Source organism: Chrysochloris asiatica, unplaced genomic scaffold, assembly GCF_000296735.1.
Source record: "Chrysochloris asiatica unplaced genomic scaffold, ChrAsi1.0 scaffold00139, whole genome shotgun sequence".
Lineage (NCBI taxonomy): Eukaryota > Metazoa > Chordata > Mammalia > Afrosoricida > Chrysochloridae > Chrysochloris > Chrysochloris asiatica.
Genome location: NW_006408657.1, coordinates 8,423,291 through 8,448,294, shown reverse-complemented (window position 1 = coordinate 8,448,294; position 25,004 = coordinate 8,423,291). Strand labels below are relative to the sequence as shown.

The window sequence follows — 25,004 nt, the reverse complement described above, 5'->3', positions numbered from 1 at the left end:
CCCAATGTCATGAAAAGAATAAGATATTTTGCAAATATCAGTAATTTTGAAAGGAGAGTGTTAACTCTATAGGACAAGCATTGAACTTTGAACCACAAAACCAGTGGTTTGATCCCACCAGCTGCTCCTCAGGAGAAAGATGAGGCTTTCTGCTCCTACAAAAGATTCACAGTCTCAGAAAACCTGTAACAGGATCACTGTGAGTTGGAAACCAACTCGGTGGCACTTATCAATAACATTTTATAAAGGGCTATTTAAAAAGCCTTTAAAAATAGTTTTTTCCTATAAAAAATGCAAAAAATAATATAAAAAGAAAACATAAACCATTTCTAAAGACACAAAATTGGTGAAAAGGTGAAAATAAACACTACGTTGGGAAATAAGGCCTAGGTGAAAGAAATGATGTTGGAGATCACATAATGCCTTGTTCATTGCAAATACCTTTTCTAAACAACATAGAAGATGACTATACACATGGACCTCACTGGATGAGATGCACAAAAATCAAATTGACTACATCTGTGGAAACAGACTTTGGAAAAGCTCCATATCATCAGTGAAAACAAGGCTGGGTTGTGGGGAGATTGCTGAGCCCCTGTCCCCATTCATCTGCCACCACCCACTCCGGACACAGAACATCCAGTCATGGATAAAAATGAGCTGGTGCAAAAGGCCAAACTGGCCCAGCAGGCTGAACAATATGATGACGAGGCAGCCTGCATGAAGTCTGTAACTGAGCAAGGAGCTGAATTAACCAATGAGGAGAGGAATATTCTCTTAGTTGCTTATAAAAATGTTGTAGGAGCCCATAGCTTATCTTGGAGGGTTGTCTCAAGTATCGAGCAAAAGATGGAAGGTGCTGAGAAAAAACAGCAGATGGCTCAAGAATACAGAGAGAAAACTGAGATGGAGCTAAGAGATATCTGCAATGAGGTACTGTCTTTTTTGGGAAAGTTCTTGATCCCCAATGCTGTATTAGCAAAGAGTAAAGTTTTCTACTTGAAAATGAAAGGAGATTACTACTGTTACTTGGCTGAGGTTGTTGCTGGTGATGACAATAAAGGAATTGTGGATCAGTCACAACAAGCATACCATGAAGTTTTTGAAATCAGCAAAAAAGAAATGCAACCAACACATCCTATCAGATTTGGTCTGGCTCTTAACTTCTCTGTGTTCTATTATGAGATTCTGAACTACCTGGAGAAAGCCTGCTCTCTTACAAAGACAGCTTTTGATGAAGCCATTACTGAACTTGATACATTAAGTGAAGAGTTATACAAAGACCACACACTAATAATGCAGTTACTGAGAGACACTTGCCATTGTGGATATGGGATACCCAAGGAGAGGAAGCTAAAGCAGGAGAAAGAGGGGGAAATTAACAGACCTTCTAACTTTTGTCTGCCTCATTCTAAAATTTACACAGTAGACCACTTGTCATCAATGCTGTCCCACAAATAGTTTTTTTGTTTTTGATTTATGACAGTTTTATGTTATTTCTATTCGAATTTCTATATTTCCCATTTGGTTTTTATGTTTAATGTTCGGGGAGTAGAGCCAGTTAATATTTAGCGAGTTTTCTGTTTTCATCTTGCAATGGCCAATATGGGGATGTGGTATTTTTATACAAGTTATAAATGTTTGGCTTAGTACTTTTAGTACATTGTGGCTTATCAAGGGTCAGTGTTAAAACTGCTTCCATGTCTAAGCAAAGAAAACTGCCTACATATTGGTTTCTCCTGGTGGGGGATAAAAGGGATAATAGGTTCCATTCACTGTTGTAGTTATATTGTGGTACTTTAAGGTTTGGAGCACTTACAAGGCTGTGGTAGAAATAGATACACACTGTTCAACATGTAATATCAATGGGATATCTATGGAATACACAATTTCAATGTGCACACCTTTGACTACAGCTGCAGAAGTGTTCCTTTAGACAAAATTGTGACCCAGTTCACTCTGGAGAAGGGCAGAAACAGTTCACATTCCATTATTTGTAAAGTTACCTGCTATTTGCTTTCATTATTTTTGCTACACTCGTTTGTATTTCAATGTTTTACGCAACCTAAGAACAAATGTACAAGATGCAGTAAAAATGAGTTGCTTGATATTCATTATTTCATATATATCAAGTGCAGCAGTAAAAAAAAAAAAAAAAAAAAAAACCAACAAAACATGTATTTAACTTTTTAGGATTTTTGCTTTTGTGATCTTTTTTTTTTTCTTTTTTTGATACTTGCCTAACATGCATGTGCATAAAAATAGTTAACAGGGAAATAACTTGAGATGATGGCTAGCTTTAATGTCTTATGAAATTTTCATGATTGTTAAAAACATGTATTAAGTTGATGTAAGTGGAATAAAAGTTTTATGAATGGACTTTTCAACTACTTTTCTTTATAGCTTTACATGTAAATTTGTGGGGTTTTTTGGTTCTGAAACTTCCTAAAGGAAACTGTACATTTTTGGAAATGTATTCCTTATTTCCTCTTGGCAGCTAATGGGCTTTTACCAACTTTGAATACAAAGTTTATCATAATGACAAAAATACTACTAATATAACTACTATTGTTCCCAACTATGCACCATTCTTCCCTCTCCCCCGTCTCAATTTTGACCATTTTTATTCTATTTGTCAGGTGCACAAGATCCCATTCCTTTTTTAGCCTTATTCTGTCTTGTTACCAACCATTTCTACTTGGTGACCCTGCAGAAAAAGGCCACATGATCTTTTCTGGCTCCACTCAATGTCTATGAGAACTTGCTTCCTTTGCTTGCATCCCATAAACTCTTTCCCTCATCCTATTTACTGAAGCAAATCTCCTTAGTTGATGAGATTGTGTTTCTCTCCCTCTGAGGCCTCCCTATCCTGAATGGTCTGTCACTGTTTACCTTTAAAGCCTTTCTCTCCCTCTAGTCTCTAGATTTATTTCCTCAGTAAAAACATCAAACAAAAAGACCAGTTTAAGAGGTGTATTTTTTTTTTTTTCTTTTAGAATGTAAGCTCCTCAAGAGCAGGGGCAATATTTTCTGTATGTTCTATTGTGCCTGTTGTTGTTATGTGCCGTGGAGTTAGTTCCGACTCACAGCAACCTTGTACAGGGTTTCCAAGGCTGTAAATCTTTATAGGAGCAGAACGCCTCATCTTTCTCCTGCAGAACAGCTGGTAGTTTCAAACTGCTGACGTTGTGGTTCACAGCCTGATTCATAACCACTACGCTACCAGAACACTGTAAATGCTCAATAAATATTGATGATGGAAGGCAGTGAGTCTTGATGATAAGGGTAAGAAACTGAAAATCCCAAATACTATTTATTGCTTGTTCCATTGTGACCTCAGATTAAATTGGGAAATATCGACCCTTTTGGACAATTGTCCCAAATATTACCTTCAAATAAAAGTGCAATGGAGGTCTTGGGGTCTTTGTTTTAAGGAGAAAAACTCTATTAAGCACTTGCATCAGCATAATAATACATCTTCACCTATAGCTCTCTTGTTTTACTTTACCCATTTCTCCTGGTCCCAGGCTAAGGAGGGGTAATAATTTATAGCTAAGGAAGATTAACTTAGACTGAGGGAAGAGATGGATCTTGTTCAATTATAAATAAAATCTGAAACATGCCACATTTGCCTATTAGATATTTATGTCCATTCACCTAGTTTGAAGCTAAAATAAATTATAATAAATATTTCATTAATGTTAGCTGTTAATTTAATCTATTTCTATGTAGTTCTTTTAAAATCCCATCTCAACTTTTAAAAGATTTCCCAGATGACTTTTTTTTTTTTTTTTGCCTTTGAATTTGGATAGTTAATTTGTATGAAATTACAGCTTATTTCTTTAATTATCCCAAATCCATGCTTTGGCTTCATGTCTGTTTTTGTTGATGTGAGCATGGTAATGCCAGGAAACTGGAGCATGTGTGTAATGTGTGAAGTACTGAAGTCAGTTTTTAGAGTTGCCCTATGTAGAGTGAAGCAGTAGTGTGATCAATACAAAGGACAGCCTTTCCCTACAGCTCCAGTCTATTGTCCTAGCTTTGCCAGTTAATAGTTGGGGTTGTTTTATGTAATAAAATTATACAGGGAGAAGGGGATGCCAAAAGGATTAGAAGAATGTATGTCAAATGACTTTATTGCAGGGCCTTAATTATTTGTTTGTTTGTTTCCTGGCATCTGTACAAAATAGTCACTAATGCCTAAAGTATATGAGATAAATCAATGCTGACTTAGATCATTTGTGGTCAGACCTCAGCCTGAGAAAACCTTGATTGAAGAACTGTTGGTTATGCCAGTGGTGAAGTGTTTAAAATCTCGAGCAGTGGCAGCATTGCTTTAAATGACAGCCAGGGAAGAACAGCACTTTATTTGGGTTTAAGTGCATCATAGTCATTGAATGAGAGCCTCCAATGTTTGGCACTCTGGTGCTATGTGCTCAGAATCATAGAATGCTGTATTGTATTTTGTCATAAACTACTTTAAAATTTATAGGGGTGGGATTGTAATATGTGTAATCAAGGTGGTGGCTGATGCTGGACACTTGTAAAATGGGTAGACTTGGTTTGTTTTCTAAATATGAAACTACCTTAAAAAAAAATTCTATTATCTTTAATTTGACAGCCAAAAAAACAAGGCCAGGGGAAGACTATGGAACAGACCATCAATTGTTCATGTGCAAGTTCAGACTGAAGCTGAAGAGAACTAAAGCACGTCCATGAGAGCCAAAATATGACCTTGAATGTATCCCACAAGAATTTAAAGATAATCTCAAGAACAGATTTTATGAATTAAACACTAATGACCAAAGACCACAAGGGTTGTGGGATGACATCAAGAACAGGAAGAAAATGAAAGATTATTAAGAAGACAAGAAAGAAGAAAAGGATTCAAATGGATGTCAGAGGAGACTTCGAAACTTGTTCTCCAGCATAGAGATGCTAAAGCAAATGGAAGAAATGGGGAGGTTACAGAGCTGAATAGAGCATTTCAAAGCACAGCTCAAGAAAACAAAGTCAAATATTATAATGAAATGTGCAAATATCTGGATTTCGAAAACCAAAAGAGAAGAGCACACTCAGCATTTCTCACACTGAGGGAACTGAAACAAAAAAATCATTCCTCGACTTGAATATCATTGAAAGATTCTGTGCGCAAAATATTGAATTATGCAGAAAGCATCAAAAGAAGATGGAAGGAATATACAGAGCCACTGTGACAAAAATAAATGGTCGATGTTCAACCATTTCAAGAGGTATGATCAAGATTCAATGATACTGAAGGAAGAAGTCCAAGGTGAACTGAAGTCATTGGCACAGAACAAGGCTCCAGGAATTGATGAAATACAAATTGGAATCTTTCAACAAACTGAGGCTGTACTGGAAGCACTAACTCATCAATGCCAAGAAATTTGGAAGACAGCTACCTGGATAAGGGACTGGAATATATTCATATTTGTGTCCTTTCCAAATAGAGGTGACCCAAGGGAATGTGGAAATCACTAGACAATACCACTAACATTGTACACAAATAAAATCTTGGTAAAAAATAATTTTAAAAATGACGATAACAGTACATTGACAGGAAACTTCTAAAGGTTCAAGTCAGATTCAGATGAGAATGTGTACAAGGGATATCGTTGTTGACACAGATGGATCTTGGCTGAAAATAGAAAATACCAGAAAGATGTTTACTTGTGCTTTATTGACTATGCAAAGGCTTTTGATTATATGGATCATGCCAAGCTATGGACAATATTGCAGAGAATCGGTTTTCCAGAGTGCTTAATTTTGCTCATGAAGAACTTGAGAACAGACCAAGAGGCAGTTGTTTGAACAGAATAAGGATACACTGAATTGTTTAATATTAGGAAAGATGTGTTCCAGGTTTGTATTCTTTCACCATATTTATTTAATCTGTATGCTGAGCAAATAGCTCGAGAATCTGGACGATATGAAGAAAACCGTGGCATCAGGAATAGAAGAAGACTCATTAACAACCTATGATATGCAAATGATATAACCTTGCTTTCTGAAAGCAAAGAGGACTTCAAATACTTGCTGATGAAGATCAAAAACCACAGCCTTCGGTATGGGTTGCACCTCAATGTAAAGAAAACAAAACACTTCACCATTGGACCAGTAAACAACATCAAGATAAATGGAGAAAAGATTAAAGTTGTCAAAGACTTTACTTTGCTCGGATTAATCATCAATGCTCATGGAAGCAGCAGTCGGGAAATCAAACAACGTACTGCATTAGGGAAATCTGCTGTACAAGACCTCTTTAAAGTGTTGAAGAGCAAAGATGTCAGTTTAAGGACTAAGGTGCTCCTGACCCAAGCCATGGTATTTTCAATAATCTCATATGCATGTGAAAGTTGGGCAATGAATAAAGACGACTGTATAAGAATTGGTGCATTTGAGTTATGATGTTGGAGGAGAATATTAACAGTACCACACACTGCCAAAAGAACAAACAAATCTGTGTTGGAATAAATACAGACAGAATGCTCCTTAGAAGCCAGAATGGCCAGACTTTGTCTCTCATACTTTCAACATATTATCAGGAGGGACCAGTCCCTGGAGAAGGACATCATGATTTTAAAGTTAAGAGTCAGTGAAAATGAGGAAACCCCCAATGAGATAGATTGGCACAGTGGCAGCAGCAATGGGCTCAAGTGTAGCAACGATTGTGAAGTTGGTGCAGGTCTGGTAGTGTTTTGTTCTGTTGTGTATAGGTTGCTATGAGTCTGTATCATCTCAGTGGCACCTAACAACAACATAGTAATTAAGATAGTATTAGTTTCTATTTATTACAAATTTAATAAAATCAGGAGCTCAATTTTGGGTTAATCCATTTTCATCTGTACAAAGAAGGCTAGTGCCTTGTCTATAATTTATTGTTTAAATGTTCCTTCATGAACACCAGCGTATTTATTTTAAAAAATAATACTAAGTACAACTAATAGTCATTTTTACAATGTTCAAAATGGAGCCCAGGTAAAGTACCTAGTTCAAGCTAATACAGTGTATCCATGTTACAGTCAAAACCAGAATTGATTTTCAGACTACAAGCCTAATGCCAATCTCTGCCCCTTGACTTCCTTCTTAAATATATATATATATGCAAATTAGTAAAATAGCACCTTATTCTCTGTTCTGGAGCAGAAAGATCTGGTGATCTGCTTCAGTAAAGATTTTAGCCTAGGGAACTCTATGCGGCATCTCTACTCTGTTACACAGATTTGCTATGAATCAAAATCAATTTGACAGCACTGAACAACAGCAATATATTATGTAATATTTGTACTGTATGAGTTCCCCAAATCATTTTTGAAATGTTACACAGAGGACCAAAGAAAATGATACAGCTCTAAATTTTCAATGACACTTGATTGTTTCTTAATAAAAGAGAAAAAAAGTGCAAGTATTAAAATTGCATTGGTTTTATAGAAGGATGTTTTCTCAGGTCAAAATTCACCTACACCATGGTTTCATTCTTGGTCACTCAACTTAATTAAATTTGTAGGAGAGAATGAGATTCAAAGTGGAGACCTGCCAGGTTAAGATTCTTCACTGACAGGAAGACCCTTTGTTTTCTTTCTATCTAATTTTTGTCATTAGTTATGAATGACAATAAGACAAAAGTGAACCTAAAGAAGTATTTAATTATCTCTAACAGTCTGGCATTCATTCTAAGGAAACATTCCACATTGGTGTAGGAAGACTTCATTTTAATTAGATAAATGTATTTTCTAGTGTGTGGTAGCATTACTTAGAAGTAATGTTGTAATATGGCCAACAATATCCCAGTATTTCTAAAACTGCAGTAGCAGTGTAATAAGTGGAGCACTATTTCTTTTGTACCCTTAATGTTTTGTTGTTGTTGCTGTTGTTATGTGCCGTGGAGTCAGTTCCGACTCATAGCAACCCTGTACAGGGTTTCCGAGGCTGTAAAACTTTACAGGAGCCTTAGAAAGCCTCATCTTTCTCCCATGGAACAGCTGGCAGTTTCAAACCATGAGATTAGTAGCACAACTCGTAACCACTACACTACCAGAGCTCCTTCAGCAAGAAAATATCTAAGATTAATATGATAGTATGTAAGAATACCAGAGAAAATAGGACGTTTCTAGCAAATAAACAAACCCCTTTGAAAATTTTATCATATAGAGCAGCAGGGAACACATTTTGAATTGTAACCAAGCATAGGAAAGATGTGCATTATTTATCTTAAAATCACAACAAAACAAAAACCAAACAAATCACAGCAGAAACTAGAGAACTCAATGAGGAATACAGCAGATAACTGAATTAAAATCGAAAACCATTTGAAGACAATAAGAACAAAATAAATTATAACTAAAATAATCCATTAAACTTTTATTTTTGAAGTTTTTTTGTTGTTGTTAAGTGCTGTTGAGCCAGTTCCAACCCACAGCGACCCTGTATAGAGTTTCCAAGGAAAGCTGGTGAGCTTGAACTGCCGACCTTGCAGTTGAAACGGCTTTATAGTCTGACACATTAACCCACAGCGCCACACCAGAACTATAAAAATGGGATCCAGAATGTTCTGTGTTGCAAAGAAGTTGCATTCCATTTAGTTATTAATTGGGTAATTTAAAAATAAACTAGTGCCACTGGAAACATTTATATTCTTTGTTATACAAAATTATACTGTATTGACATTTATAAATGCTATACCTGAAAATGAGTCTTGGTGTGGCGCTGTGGGTTAATGCGCCAGACTGCAAAGCCATTAAATTGCAAGGTCGGCGGTTTCAAGCTCACCAGTTGCTCCTCTGAAACCCTATACAAGGGTCGCTATGGGTCGGAAATGACTTGATGGCACTTAACAACAACAACAACAACATACCTGAAAATGGGAGCACTCTACATGATAAGCATTGAACTGTAAGCCACAAGGTCACCAGTATGAACTATGAACCCACCAACTGCTCTGTGGGAGAAATATGAGACTTTCTGCTCCCTACAAGATTTAAAGCCTCAGAAATCAGATACAGACTTGGTATGAATCAGAAACAACTCCAAGGCACTTAACAACAACATACTTGAAAGTCTTGAAATAAAAGATCATGCATAAGAAGATAAAATATTATACTGTTGTTGTTGTTAGTGTCATCAAATCGATTCTGACCCATAGCGACCCTGTACAGGGTTTCCAAAGAGCAGCTGGTGAGGTTGAACCACCGACCTTGCAGTTTAAATGACTTTGCAGTCTGATGCATTAGCCTACATCACCACACCAGGACTCCTGTACTGATGTTGTTAAGTGCTGTCGAGTCAATTCTGACCCGTAGCAACCCTGTATGGGGCTTCTGAGGAGCAGCTAGTGAGCTTGGACCACTGACCTTGCAGTTCAAACGGCTTTACAGTGTGCATTAACCTACAGCGCCACACCAGGACTCCTGTACGATGTAGTTCTCCCCAATGTGTAGGGTCACTATGAGTCAGAATAGACTCAACAGCAGCACCAATGGTTTTTTATTTGTTTACTTGTTTGTTCCTAATTTCGTTCTTCCCATATTTGTTTGGAGTCCTGGTGTAGCACTGTGGGCTGGACTGCAAAGTCGTTTAACCAAAGGGCTGGTGGTTCAAGTTTACCAGTCGCTCCTTGGGAACCCTATAAAGGATTGCTATGAGTTGGAAACGACTCAATAGCATGTTATAAACAAACATATTTGTTTACAGAGTTAATATCATTTCCAGAACATGTTACTAAGGGGCACTGAATTCATATTAAAGAAGGTTGAATAATTTGTAAAAGGATCTTGACATGCAGTTTGTAATAAAAGTCATTGAGCTATGCATGTAGAAATTGTCAAATAGGCAAAGAATTATACTTTTTGTGTATATTTTCACCAGAAAAAAGAAATTAAATGGCAAGTTACTGACTCAGGACTTGAAATACAGACCTGTGACACAAAATATAATGATTCAAATCTAAAATGACTTCAAAAAGTCCAAGGAAAAAATCCATTATTGTTTAATTTCATTTTTACATGATCTTTTTGAGGTCTCCTTGAAAATTACAAAAGACCCCTGATGGCTCTGGGGGATAAGTGTTGGACTACATCAAGGTCAGTGGTTCAAGTCCATCAACTGTTCCTAGGGAGATAGTTGAGGTTGTCTTCTCTCATAAAGATTATAGTTTCAAAAACCCTGAATAGGTTTGCTGTGAATCAGAAATGACTCTATAACAGTGAATTTTGGAGTATGACAGTTCACATTTTAAAAATCAGTGGGGTCAGAGTGCTATTATTCAACAAAAAATTAAAAAATGGAAAATTGTATGAGGGAAGAATCAAATTAGATTGTCATAGCAAAGCAATAAGTAATGTAATATAAAAGGAGCATCAAGTTAAAAGGATTGTCATCAAGAATTTGTTGCTATTATGTTGTTGTTGTTAAATGCCATACAGTCAGTTCTGACTCATACCCACCCTGTATAGGGTTTCTAAGGAGCAGCTGGTGCGTTTGAACTGCTAACCTTGTGGCTCAAACCGACCTAGAGTTTCACATAGGTGAGTTCAATCTGTTCAAAGTGTGAGCAAATTTACATAACATTAAAGGGCAAGGGGGAGCATGGCGGCCTCACAATATAAGCAATGGACTTCAAACCACAGAGTTGGCGGTTCCAGCCCATCTGTTGCTATGAATTGGAGCCAAATCAACAGCACTTAACAACAAGAGCAACAAAGGGCAGGTATGAGTTGTCCATTGGAGCCATAGTGGCACTTTGCGTTAGACACTGGCTGCTAACCAAAAGGTTGGTGGTTGAAAACCACCAGATTCTCTGTAGGAGAAAGATGAGATTATCTGCTCCTATGCGTAGTGGTTACGAATCGGGCTGCAAACCTTAAGGTCAGCGGTTCGAAACTACCAGCCGCTCCGCGGGAGTAAGATGAGGCTTTCTACTCCCGTAAAGATTTACACCCTCGGAAACCCTGTACAGGGTCGCTATGGGTCGGACCCGACTCGATGGCACTTAACAACAACAACAACAACAATAAATACTTACATATTGGAAACCCTGTATAGGGTCGCTATGAGTTAGAACAGACTCGATGGCAGTGAGTTGTTTTCGGGTTTGTGAGTTGTCCATAACATAACCCCGTGACTGCCTGCATTGGATTATAGTAACATTTAACATATTTTCAATCATTCTTTGGCCAGCTGTTGTCCCTCTTTTTTGAACTTTGTTCATACTGCTTTCAATGCTTTGCAAATAAATAGAAAACCAAGAATCTGAATTCAGATAAAATGAAGTTCAGCTCTAGCATTAAATAGTTGTTTTGATTCTTTGTAATTTTTGTTTTATTTCAATCTCTTCAATTGTTATTGTTGCTGTTGAGTACCATCGAGTCAGTTCCAGCCCATAGCACCCTATACAGGGTTTCCAAGGAGCAGCTAGTGAGCTTGAACCACTGACCTTGCAGTTCAAACTGACTTTGAGGTCCAGTGCATTAACCCACAGCCCCACACCAGGACTATGATTATAGTAGTACCTAAATCCTGCTGCTGTTAATGAGTACCAGATGAGATGACTTGATAAAGTTTAGGATGCTGACATAAAAGATTAAAGAAAATATCATGAAAATGCCATTATTATTGGGGTGTTTACATTGGCTACTTATTTCAATAAATATTTCTGAATCAATTATTATATATTTGCAATAATTATTAAGGTCATCTTTTCTGCAATTTAAAAAGCATGACTACTTTTAAGAATATTCAGAATTTTTGAGGTGTAGATTTTCAGCAACCTCACTAACTCTTATGCCTTAAAAATTCTCCTACTCATCAATATGTTGTCATTGTTGTTATGTGCCATGGAGTCGGTTCCGACTCATAGTGACCCTGTACAGGGTTTCCGAGGCTGAAAATCTTTAAGGGAGCAGAAAGCCTCATCCTTCTCCTGCAGAACAGCTGGTAGTTTCGAACTGCTGATCCTGAGGTTAGCAGCCTGATTAGTAACTACTAGGCTACCAGAGCTCCTTATCAATATGTAGTTGTTGTTGTTAAGTGCCATCGAATTGGTGCCAACTCATAACAACCTTATGCACAGCAGAAAGAAACACTGCCCAATCCTGGGCCAACCTCACTATTGTTGCCACGTTTGAGCCCACTGATGCTACCACTTAGCCAATCCATCTTGTTGGGGGTCTTCCTCTTTTCAAACGTGAGATCCTTCATATGTAGTAGGGCAGTTAATATATAGAATAAAAAGATGTACATCCTTTAATGTATTTTCAAGGAATAACTAACTTTGCAAAGGCAATTATTTTTCATATGTTTGAGTAGCTTAAGGACACTAGTTATAATTTTCCAAAATCCTCCTTTCATTCATGTTCCCAAGCATTAAGTGGTATGGAATTCAATTATTCAATATCTCAATCATAAAATATTTTGTAAGTCGTACTTTTATATTATGGGATGGAAAATCAAGCAAATAGGTTATACTTTCTCTGTTTTTCTACCAACTTACTAAAAACGTGTTTCATAATTATAAAATTATATATCTTTAATGTGTATTAAATATTTATTGTTGTTGTTGATGTTAAGTGCTGCCGAGTCGGTTCCAACCCATAGCAACCCTCTAGAGGGTTTCCAAGGAGCGACTGGTGAGCTTGAACCACCAACCTTGCAGTTCAAACTGACTTTGCAGTCTAGCGCATTAACCCACAGCACCACACCAGGACTCCAAATATTTATTAAGACAATAGATAACATATTTCACTATATCTGAAATATAGCAACATGAGAATAACAGAATATAAGATAGAAAATAGATACCTTTTATATGACTTAGGGAGGTGATTCTGAAGGATGAATGCTTAACAAGGAAGCTATCCCAGCTTTTGTCTAGGAGAAGACCACTGAATTGCTCCTGATCTAATTAAAAATAATAATAATAATTAGATATGACACTTTAAAGTCACATTGAAAAGGAAAATATTACTAGAGGTTGAAATAGATCAAAGGTCTCCCCTAAAGGGAAACTTTTCAGACAAATATTTTAAAAATATTTTGAAATGTAACCTCACTGGCGTTTAGTCTTGAAAAACATACTGAACAGTATAAATGATTTTTCTATAATTTGATAAATAGTATAAAATCAACTAACAGTTAAACTACTTCAAATTAAACAGACAATATTGAGACTCTCTTTGAATGCATTGATCTAAAAATAAATTATAGCATTGTATTCACTTATGCATAAACATTCATACAACTTTATGCATAAATTAACATTCATGTCAGTTTAACAATAATTTTAAACTAATAAGTACAAAATTAATCAACTTTCCAAAGCTATTTGCTGGGTACCTATTATATAACAACTATAGTCATTGGGTGATACCATTCATTTCTGTTTGTTACATTGAGTCAGTGCCAACTTATACCAGCCCCATGTACAATAGAAGGAAATGCAGCCCAGCCCTGCACCATTCTCTCACTCATTGATATGTTTGAAGCCATTGTTGCAGTCATTGTGTTAGTCTATCTCATTGAGGGTCATCATCTTTTTGCTGACCCTCTATTTTACCAAGCATGATGTCCTTCTCCAGGGACTGGTCCCCCTAGATAACATGTCCAAAGTACACCATTCTCCCTTCTAAAGAGCATTCTGTATGTACTTCTTCCAATACAAATATGCTTGTTTTTCTGTCAGTCCATGTTGCATTCAATATTCTTAACCATCACCAGAATTTGAAGACGTCAATCCTTCTTCAGTCTTTCATATTCATTGTCCAGGTTTCCCATGCCTGTGAGGTGATTGTGTCAGGTGTGCCTTAGTCCTCAAAGTAACAACTTTGCTTTTTAACATTTTTAAAGATTAAAAGATAAAGGCCTCTGCAAGCTAAATCTGTCCTTGAAAAAAATGAGGATTAGGTAACATACAATAGCATTTTATATGTATTTACCGTTTTGCCTATAAACCCTATCTCTAAAAGTATACCTTAAATATACACTCCACGGCCATTAAATTGATTGTGACTCATAGAAACCCTATAGGAGAGAGGAGAACTGCCCCATAGGGTTTCTAAAATTGTAAATCTTTATGGAAATATCTTTTTCTCATTTAGTGACTGGTGGATTTGAACTACCAACCTTTCAGTTAGCCACTGATCACTTAACCAATGTGCCACCAGGACTCCTGGTATCTCCTCAAATATGAAAAAACATACATAAAAGGTCATTAACTAAGCAAATATATACACAGCAAAATATTACAAATAAGAAATACATTGAAAGACTTTGGTTGTATGTAAGCAATGGTGCAACAACAAAATGAGGTACTAAAAAGTTGCAAAAATAAATGAGATTCCACAACCTGAGACCAGAAGAATTAGATGGTGCCCAGCTATTACTACCAGCTGCTTGGAAAAGGGACTCATTAGAAGGTACTATATAAAAATGGAGTCCTGGTATGGCACTGTGAGTGAATGCACCAGACTGCAAAGCTGTTTGAACTGCAAGGTCGGTGGTTCAAGCTCACCAGCTGCTCCTTGGAAACCCTATCCAGGGTCGCTATGGGTCGGAATCAACTCAACAGCAGTTAACACAAAAATAAATAAAATGGAAGAAAATGTGAAACAAAACTCAAAATCATAGAAAGACCTGGCTTATTGGTCAGATAGACTGATGGAACCTCAAGACTATTGCTCTTTGTCACCCTTCAGGTCCGGAATTGAACTCACTCCAATGGTTCAGTTTATAGTCAAATAATAGATAGGGCTATAGGAAAAACAACAGCACTAGTGAGGTACACACACCATAGAATGGTCAGCAATTTGAGATCAAAAGGGCAGCATTTACTCAAGGGCAAAGTTAGAAGGGTTGGGAAAGAAGGAGGAATGGAAATAAGAGGCACAGAGGAAGTGGGATAAGGGATGTTATATTGAGGGATTGCAATCACTGAGATAAAATGAAATAGGTATGATTTGTGGAATGTAAAACTGATTATCTGCTCTAAAACTTTCACCCAAGTCATAATAAAGAATGTTTTTTTTTTATTATGTCCATGAAAAAGGTGTCCATTAACTACTTTACAAGGAATCCAGATGCATCCTTAGATGAAGTGATTAAATGTAAAAAAAATCACATAGTACCCTACCTTTGTTTGAGAAAGAGGATAGAGTAAGTGGATATGTATATATGGACTTATTCATATACATGTCCTTTTGCAAGAAGAAACACAGGATGGAATAATGAGAATCACATTAAGAAAGTTACCTATACTATGGGGTGAAATGAAATGGATGGTATAGATGTGGCGTAGATACGTTATCTCAAATTATCATGATAATTACAATTGCTTATTAATTGAAATAGATGTAGAAATTGTTGAGTTGGTACATATTCTGTTGTATTTATTCTCAATGTTGTTGTTGGTATGTGCCGTGAAGTCAGTTCCGACTCACTGCAACCCTATACAGAGTTTCCGAGGCTGTAAATCTTTACTGGGAGCAGAAAGCCTCATCTTTCTCCTGTGGAACAGCTGGTAGTTTTGAACTGCTGTCCCTGAGGTTCGCAGTCTGATTCGTAACCACTATGCTACCAGAGCTCCTTTTATAAAAATAGAATAAAAATAGAACACAGTTTTTAAATTATGGATAAAAAAGTATAGTCATTGTAACTTTCACCATACAACATGTTTGTCCTGCTGGATCTGGGTAAGACAAAGTAGGCAAAATGCTGATAGAATTATATGATCTAGTTGTGAGCAGTTAACAGAGAATATTGTGACTGTAAAAAGTTGGAACACTAGCATGCCTAAAATGAGTCATCACAGTTACAGAGATGGGGAATCCCACTCCTATTAAAGCAAAGCCAGCAAGAGAGCACATCCTTTGGACCCTGAGATACCTGTGGACTGAACCTCCTCAACTCAGGGACAGAAAGCTATGACATTAGAGGAGGAGTAGAGAAGTGGCAGAGAAGCAGCAGCGATGGAGCCAAGAGCCAGAGCATGACACAGAATAGTGAGCTTCCCAGTCCAAAGAGCAAGTCCAAGTGACTTTGGGCAGGAGGCTTGCTTGCAGAATAGGATGTGCCAGAGTAGGGAAGCCAGGTTTGCTGATTTAGAGAGTTAGAGATGAGTGCCTTCAGGATGAGGCTTATGGTAGAGTGGTGTGTTCTGTGAACATTTATCTGCAGCCCGAAAAGAGCTACCTAATGCCTGTGAGTACATCTAACAAAAGGCTATCACCTCTTGAACTTAAGACCTCAAGTTGTTATGTGTATATAAGAGATGCAATACAGTTGATAACAACCACCTTTTTAAATTTTATTATTTATCTACCTCAACATTCCATGACTATGCATTCAGATTAAAGGGAAGACTAGAGTAAGTACATTTAAAGTTGCAAAACTTGAGGAAAATGGATAGAACGTAAGGTATCCATTTTCTAAATTTGGTCCAACATTGTCAGGAGAATTTTGTTTCTCAAAGCACATCTCATCAATGACAAGAAACACTCCCTCACCGGGTTTCACACATCTGGCTTTCCAGAATATGTGACTTTAATGCTTATCATCATCTTATAATTTTATATTTTAGTACAAACTAGATTATTGGCAGGTCATCACTGTAGAACTAAATATCTACCTTCCAATTCTATACGATATCTCAACGCAGTTTAAATGTTACTATTTGATAAGGAACGGGAGCCCTGGTAGTACAGTGGATTATGAGTTAGGTTGCTACCCTAAAAATCAGTCATTGAATCTACTAGTCACTCCACAGGAGAAAGATGAGGCTTTCTGCTCCCATCAAGATTTAAAGTCTCATAAGGTCCTGGTTTGGCACTGCAGGATAATGCGCTGGACTGGAAGGCCAGTTTCAACCACAAGGTCGGCAGTTCAAACATACCAGCTGCTCCTCGGAAACCCTATACAGGGTTGCTATGGGTTGGAACCAACTCAAAGGCACTTAACAATAACAAAGGGTTGCTATGAGTCAGAACTATCTTGGTGGCACACAACCACCACCACCACCATTTACTAATGAAAAGTATATATCTGCTTTACTGGGCATGGTAAAAAAAAAAAAAAAAAATCTGGGAGACACAAAGACAAAACTATGATTCTGAATGTTTTTGGAATTGTGAAGATGCATAGGAGAATTTGGGAGATGTGCAATGCTTTTAGTTGATAACAACATATTGACTTTATTCAGCGTCAGGTTATTCCTACAGGTCCTAGAATTTGCTATAAATTAGCAATGATTGGCATACCAAGGAGGAGCAAAAAGAAAAAAGAAAAAAAAGGGTCACTAATCCTTACAATTAGTTAGGAGTCCTGGTATGGCACTTCAGGATAATGCTCTGGACTACAAGATCAGTTTTAACGGCAAGGTCAGTGGTTAAACCCACCAGCCACTCCTAGGAAACCCTATTCAAGGTCACTGTGGGTCAAAACTGACTTGGCAGCACTTAACAACAACAACAATCTTTACAAAAAGCATTTTCCTCCATACTACTGACCTCGTTAAAAAAAAAAAAAAAAAGGACAGAATGAAGAACCCAGTACAGTAATTTTGGAGACAAATAAAAGCATAAGGGAAGCAATAGCTAGTTTAAAAGAAGTATCCTGGTATTCTGATTAGCAACCTGCACATGGCCTTTGTCAAAATCAGATTGACAGAATTTAAGACAATATGTTTGAAACCATAGCGGAATGATGACCTACTGCATGGATGGCTCAACTTGTAACTTCCTGGCATTTTGCTCATTGCTGAGGTTAATAAAGTAAATCACTGAGTGGCATGCTGTGGTTGTTGGTACCCTTGAGTTGGTTCCGACTCATAGCAACCCTGTCTAGGGTTTCTGAGAGTGGCTGGTGGATTTAAACTGCTGACCTTGTGGCTAGCAGCCCATTGCGTATTATACAGGACCACATTAGGACTCATTGAGTAGCATAAATAACATAATTATAAACAATGTATGTTAAACAGTTACACCAGAGATGGAGGCAGAGACAATGACGTGGAGAGATGGAGCAGCTGGGGTCTCTAGACCCAGAGAGGGAGAGGGGCTGTGTGTTGATGACCAAGGGGCAGGCTTGCAAAGTGTACCCTTTGGTTGGTTGGTGATGCATGGAGGGGATTGTAACCATGACAATGAAATGATATACGATAGGATGAATGTAAAGCTAATGTCCTCCCATGTAAACTATCACACATAATCAGAATAAAACATTTTTTAAAATGTATGCTAAGCACATATAGAGTGTCAAAATCATTGGTCAGTTATTTTCAACAAAATCACATGCTGTCTATTTAGTTTATTTTCAAGCCTGCAAATAAGAAAACATGTATGACTTGATCAATCCATCTTCACTTGCTCTGGACAAACTCAAATAACTTTAGATAAAAGACATGATTACATCTGGTTTTCACTTAAGAGCTATACCCCATATACATGTCAGATTTCTCACAAAGGCCATCAAATGTTGCAATGCTTAATTGGCACATCCCTGCTACTCAGACTACCCCATCTCGTTTATTAGCTGCCAGGTTTGGAAATGTATGTATCCCTGAAATATAATCTTCTCTGTACCTTGATTTGCATAATGCTGAGCTGAAAACTCCGTCAAAGGTTCACTATGTTCCTGTACTAATGTGTACATCTTGCTGGAGTCTCCTGTTGCTTAACTGTGTGAGACAGTAGAAGTCCAAGGGAAGTTGAGAGCTACAATCCAATCTTACAAATTTATCATCTTGTGGGTAGGATATTCCTTTAATAATCAAAAGCTTTGAAATATGACAAATATGTGTACTTGTTGGCTAGTATACACATTTATTTATGGCCTCATCTGTTCACAAAAACTTTCAAAAGCTATCACAAAGATGTAAAACACAAGAAACTATGAAGTAGCATTAACTCTTTGGAAAGATAAAACAAGATTAGGGACATAACCTGCAGGCAGGGATGAGATGTAGCATAGTCACGTCACTGGCTCTGGATTATTCAGACAATTCATTTAGGAAAAATGAAGAGTGACAGTATCCATAAGGTAAAAATCAACTAATTGCTCAAGTGGCAAACACACTTCCTGATACGAAGACCTGACCTGAAAGATATTTCTCCCAAAGATTTCTTAAAAATGCAAAGTAAAGTAACAAGAATGCTCTCTATACTATACATATTGAAATCTATAATGAATCTCTTAGACCATTTGTAAAGTCAATTGTCATTGCAAACAAAATGAAATTCATTGAAAGCAATTCTTAGTGTAGTTGGGGAAGGATGTAATAGATTTCAGGTACATTTTTTTTTTTTTTTTTTGCTCATTCAATTAAATAGATAGATTGGAAATCTTTCTTTTAATTCTTGACTAATATTATTTCTTCATTTGATGTTTTTGATTCTCCATATCCCTCGGTGAACTGATAGTGAGAAATTGGTTTGCTTGCTTACCAAGAAGCCATGTGCAAAGTGCTTCAGAGTCCCAACTTCGCAGACCTCAGTTTTTATTCCAAATGTTTCACATAACAGTTCTATGATCTTGAGAAAATTGGGCCAATTTTCTCATTAAGAATGGAGACTATGCCTATTTTACAGGGTTCCTATTTTAGCTGGGGTTCTCTCAAAAGCAGCTGACTGGGAAATAATCCTTGTTGTTGTTGTTAAGTGCCATCACGTTGATTCTGACTCATAGCAACCCTGAATAGGGTTTCTGAGGCTGGGAATTTTTGTGGGAGCAGAAAGCCTCATCTTTCTCCCAAGGAGCAGCTGGTGGTCTCAAACCATCAACCATCTGGTTCACAGTCCAGTGCACATCCTACAGAGAGTACCGCTCCCCCCTGGAAGTAATCCTAGAAAACATCAATAGGGGAGTGGGGATGTGAGACATATAAGGGAGGAATTTTTTAAAAAGGGGGTATTATCAAGGAAGGTTCAGTCCCTAAGCAGTGCAATTAGTTAAATTAAGCTCAGCTGTTAATCAAAAGGTCAGTGGTTCAAACTCAATAGTCACTCCTCAGAAACCCTATACAGGTAGCTATGAGTCAGAACCAACTCAATAGCACTTAATACCACCAACAAAGAGGCACCTTAGAAGAAAGATCTGATGATCTACATATGAAAAAGCAGCCATTGAAACCAGAGTAGCATAGCTATGTCCTAAATACTTTAGAATGATAAATTCATTTAAAATAACTATTAATTGATTGATAAGAATGTAATTGGTGATAGCAACACTAATGGAGGTTGGCTGGAGTAAAAGAATGGTGTAAGAATAGAGTTTTTGTATGCTACTGAAGTGAAATTTGTATCAATTTAAGCTAGGCTGCTATAATTTTAAGATGTTGGATGCATCCTTCATAGTAACTACAAGGAAACTAGCAACAAATATACACAGAATGAAAGGAGAAGGTAATAAAATAGTTCAATATAAAAATTCAACTAAAAACAAATGATGGCGGTAGTGAAGGAAATGAGAGATTAAAAAAAAAAGCTATAAGGGGAAAAAAGCAAAACAGCAGGAGTAAGTCCTTCCTTATTGGAAATAATCTTAAATATCAATACATTAAAGTCTCAAATCAAATTCTAGAGAATGACAGAATGAATTTTTTTAAAAAGGAAATTTTTATATACTTTCTTTAGGAAACATATCTTAGGCCCAAAGTCACAAAAACACTGAAAGTTAAAAAATGAGAAAAAAAAAACTCTGTGTAGATAGTAACCAGTAGAAAGTGCTTATATTAATATCAATATCAGAATAAAATAGACTTTAAGTCAATATCTGTCCTGGTGGTGGTGTGCTGTGGAGTCGGTTCCGACTCACAGCGACTCTCTATAGGGTTTCTGAAGCTGTAAATCTTTATAAGAGTAGAAAGCCTCATTGTTCTCCTGCAGAGTGGCTGGCAGTTTCAAACTGCTAACCTTGAGGTTAGCAGCCTGACTTGTAACCACTACACTACTAGAGCTTCTTCTAGATGATAAAAGGAATGAAATAATGATAAAAGAGTCAATTCATCAAGAGGGAATGACAGTTATACATAAATATGCACCTAACATCAGAATTCAAAAAGCATGAAGTAAACACTGACAGAATTGAAGGGAAAAATAGAAAGTTCTACAATAATAGTTTCAGACTCCAATGGACCACTTTCAATAATACATAGAGCATCTAGAAAGAATATCATTAAGGTAATAAAGGATTTGAATGGCACTATAAATCAACTCTGAATATATTTTGAAAATGGTTGCCTAGCTTTCCAACTAGAAAAATAGGAGCAAACAAAATCCAAAGCTATCAGAAGGAAGGAAATAACAAAGATTAGAGTAAACATAAATGAAATAGAGAAAACAAGAGCAATAGACAATCAACAAAACCAGAAGTTGGTTCTTTGAAAAAATCAATAAAAAAATTGTCAGACCTTTAGCTAGACTGACAAAAAAAGAAAGACGAGGTAAATAACAAAAATCAAAAGTCAAAGCATAGATATTACAACTGGTTCTACAGAAATAAAAAGGACCATAGGATAATAGTATAAACATTGTACAGTAAAAACCAAGATAACGTCAAAGAAGCAAACAAGTCCTAGACACATATAAGTCACTTACGTAGTCTCTGGAGTAAATAGATCTTAATAGACCCTTAACATAATAAGTGAAAAGAATGACTCAGTAATCCAATCTCCCAAAAACAATAAACAAAAAGTCTTCCCAAAACAAATAAAAAAAAAAAGTTTTCCAAAAACAGCCAAAAAGTCTCCCCAAAACAACAACCAAAAAATCTTGAAGTCTAGATAAGACTTCATTGAAGAATTCTGCTAAAAACTGAGTGCACAATTTAAGCCAATCCTTCATAAACTCTTCCCCAAAAATGGAAGAGAAAAAAACACATGTCCTATCTCATTCAAGGAGGCAAGTGTGAGTATCACCATGGCACTAAACCAGAAAAAGGTACTACAAGAAAAGAAAACTAAATATAGATGCAAAAATCCACAATGAAATAAACCAAATCTAGCACCCTAATAAAATGATTACACATCATGGCCATGAGGGGTTTAATTCTAGGTATGCAAGAGTGGTTCCTCATTACCACCTTAATACAGTAAAAAATAAGAATCACATAATCATCTAAATCAATATAGAAAAGTTATTGGAAAAAATTCAGCACCCTTTCATTGTAAAAATAAGGAATCCTGGTGGCATAGTGGGATAAGTATTGGATTGCTAACCTCAAGATCATGGATCAAAACCCACCAGCAGCTCAGTAGGAGAAAGATGAGACTGTCTGCTCCTTTAAAGATTTAGAGTCTTGGAAATCCCATGGAACATTTCCATTTTTTTCTATAGGGTACTATGAGTCAGAGAATCAACGCAATGGCTGTGGATTTGATTTTATCATAATTATCTTTAAAATGTACTAATTTACCTGAGTTTACAGAAAACATTGAAAGAACTTAACAGGGTATATAGATAACCTAATTTCTGAACTTGGCTCCACCATTTACAAGCTTAGATTTCAGAAAAGTTACTTCATTTCTTTCTTATAGCATAAGCATTCTAGGTTAATAACTAAAATCAGAAATGGAAGTCTAGACATTATAACTGATGCTACAGAAATAAAAAGAGAGCAGTGTGTTTATAAGAGAACAGTATGAACAGTTGTCTGCTTCTATGATGCTATTGCACTAGTGTATCTATTGCTAATGTTCAGTTGATTCAGATTTATAGCAACGCCATGAGTTACAAAGTAGAACTGCTCCATAGAGTTTTCTCAGCTGTCAACCGAATGGAAGCAGATGGTCAGGTTTTTTCTTCCTCAATACTGCTGGGTAGCTTCAAACAGCCAACTTTAGGTGGACAATGGAATGCAAATCATTGTCACCTCTGGTGTGGCACTGTGGGTTAATGTGCCAGACTGCAAAGCTGTTTGAACTGCAAGGTCAGCAGTTCAAGCTCACCAGCTGCTCCTTGGAAATCCTATACAGGGTCGCTATGGGTTGGAACTGACTTGACGGCACTTAACAACAACAACAACATGGGTTGGAACTAATGAACTTTATGGCACTTAACAACAACAACAAAGTGTCTAAGAGTTCTCAAATGTTTGGGTTCTACCCAAAAAATAAGTTTGATTAATAGCTATAACATAACATCTGCAAAATATAAGAAAAATAACTTACTTGTTAATATGATATTAATAAACACCTCTTCTTCGGTGGGATTGGTGAAATGTACAACAACAGGTGTTTGAAAATTGACAAATGTAGTTATTCTTTCTGTTTTTACAGGCTCGGGGAACAGGCCTACTCCACAGAGGAAGAACATCCATTCTTTAAACTGCTTAAAAATAAGCATGCATTGTATAAATGTCCTGACACATACATTTACATGCAATACTTAATACATATAATATACATATAAATTTCAGAAGTTTCATTTTTCACATTTAACATGTATAATTTATTTTCTAAATTATTTTCATTGAAAGGAATAATTCATCAATATGTTTTTACACTCTAAGAGGGCAAGACACCTATGTTCAATATCAAACTTACCTCAGTGCATGTAAAGTTATCTACAACAGCGAAGAAAAATTTTAATTGCAAACTTTACACTTCAGCAAGACTTTTTTCTTTTTTTTCAATTAATGTGTAACAAGTTTAGTATGAAATATTACATGATGTTTCCAACCTTTTAGGATGAAATTCTGGTATTTACTACATGAAGGCAGAGCACATGAGGCACATACTGAAGTTTCCTTAAAAGTAAGTGTGCACAACTTCATTCTATAGTATATACCTTCTTCATGTAGTATAATATATGCTCCATTTTAAAATCCTATGGAAGTCTGGCTCTAAAATTATATGAAGGAAATTGAATATGGCTCTTGTTCCTACTACACTATGTGGCACCCCGGGATAAGGACTCGACCTCAAGCTGGGTTTAAATTGCACGGTCGGAGATTCAAACTCACCAGCCACTCCTCGGGTTGCTATGAGTCAGAACCAACTCGATGGCACTTAACAACAACTTGTTCTTACTTGGGTTTCATAAGCCTGCAAAGCTCGATTTGAGAATATTCTTTATGTATTCATTTATAATAAAAACCCCTTGAGAGGGAAGTGGCTCTCCACCCTTGTCGGTGGGCCACGGAGACAGTGGCGCCATAGTGGACTGCTGAGAGGACTGCTGGGTCAGTGGCCACGGAGGCCGTCCTGAACCGAGCTGGTATCTGTGGATGACCTGCTGAAGTTTGAGGAGAATTTTCAGTCTGAGGCGGCAGTAGGGTAGTTTCCAAGAGCAGTTAGAATATGCCTGGTGTCTTGTGTGGAGTATGTATAATGATGACATCCATAAAGGCATAGGGCTGCTCGAGGAGCTGCTGCCCAAGGGAAGCAAGAAGGAACAATGGGATTATATCTTTTACCTGGCTGTGGGGAACTATCGGCTCAAGGGGTATGGAAGGCCCTGAGGTACGTGCGAGGGCTGCTACAGACAGAGCCCCAGAACAACCAGGTCAGGCAGCTGGAGCAACTCATTGACAAGGCCATGAAGAAAGATGGACTCATGGGCATGGCCACTGTTGGAGGCATGGCCCTCGGTGTGGCAAGACTAGCTAGCTGACCTCATCGGACTTGCTGTATCCAAGTCCAAATCATGAATGCAACTGCAGCTCTTCTGACTAGGTGAGACAGCCTGGCCCAAGCTCACCGGGAAAGAAGACTACTGAGTTTGGGGTCTAGGCATGAAAGACACTCAGGGAGCCCATCCTCACTGGCCCTTCCCTGTTCCTGCCCTGCTCTTCTGTCAGTGTCTTTCGTGGGCGTCAGCGTCCTCTCCCCTAAAACCTATTGTGCAGCCCCAAATCATGTGCTTTAGGATGTTGTTGTTGTTAAGTGCCGTCAAGTCGGTTCCGACCGATAGCGACCCTGTACAGGGTTTCCAAGGGTGTAAATCTTTACGGGAGTAGAAAGCCTCATCTTTCTCCCGTGGAGCAGCTGGTAGTTTCGAACC

General features: G+C 37.2%; 1 protein-coding gene and 2 pseudogenes across 1 annotated transcript in view; 2 read left to right on the top strand and 1 right to left on the bottom strand.

Moving 5' to 3' along the window:
• The window catches only part of LOC102822611 (chromosome unknown open reading frame, human CXorf30), a 170,223-nt gene that overhangs the window by 72,510 nt on the left and 72,709 nt on the right, over positions 1-25,004 (bottom strand). The window contains exons 15-16 of the mRNA XM_006870158.1: positions 23,171-23,327; positions 12,817-12,915 (exon numbers count right to left, since the gene is read on the bottom strand). Of these exons, the coding sequence (XP_006870220.1) occupies positions 12,817-12,915; positions 23,171-23,327 (256 nt within the window). The remainder of the gene's footprint in view (positions 1-12,816; positions 12,916-23,170; positions 23,328-25,004) is intronic.
• Positions 640-1,382, top strand: LOC102814245 (annotated as a pseudogene).
• Positions 23,690-24,651, top strand: LOC102813851 (annotated as a pseudogene).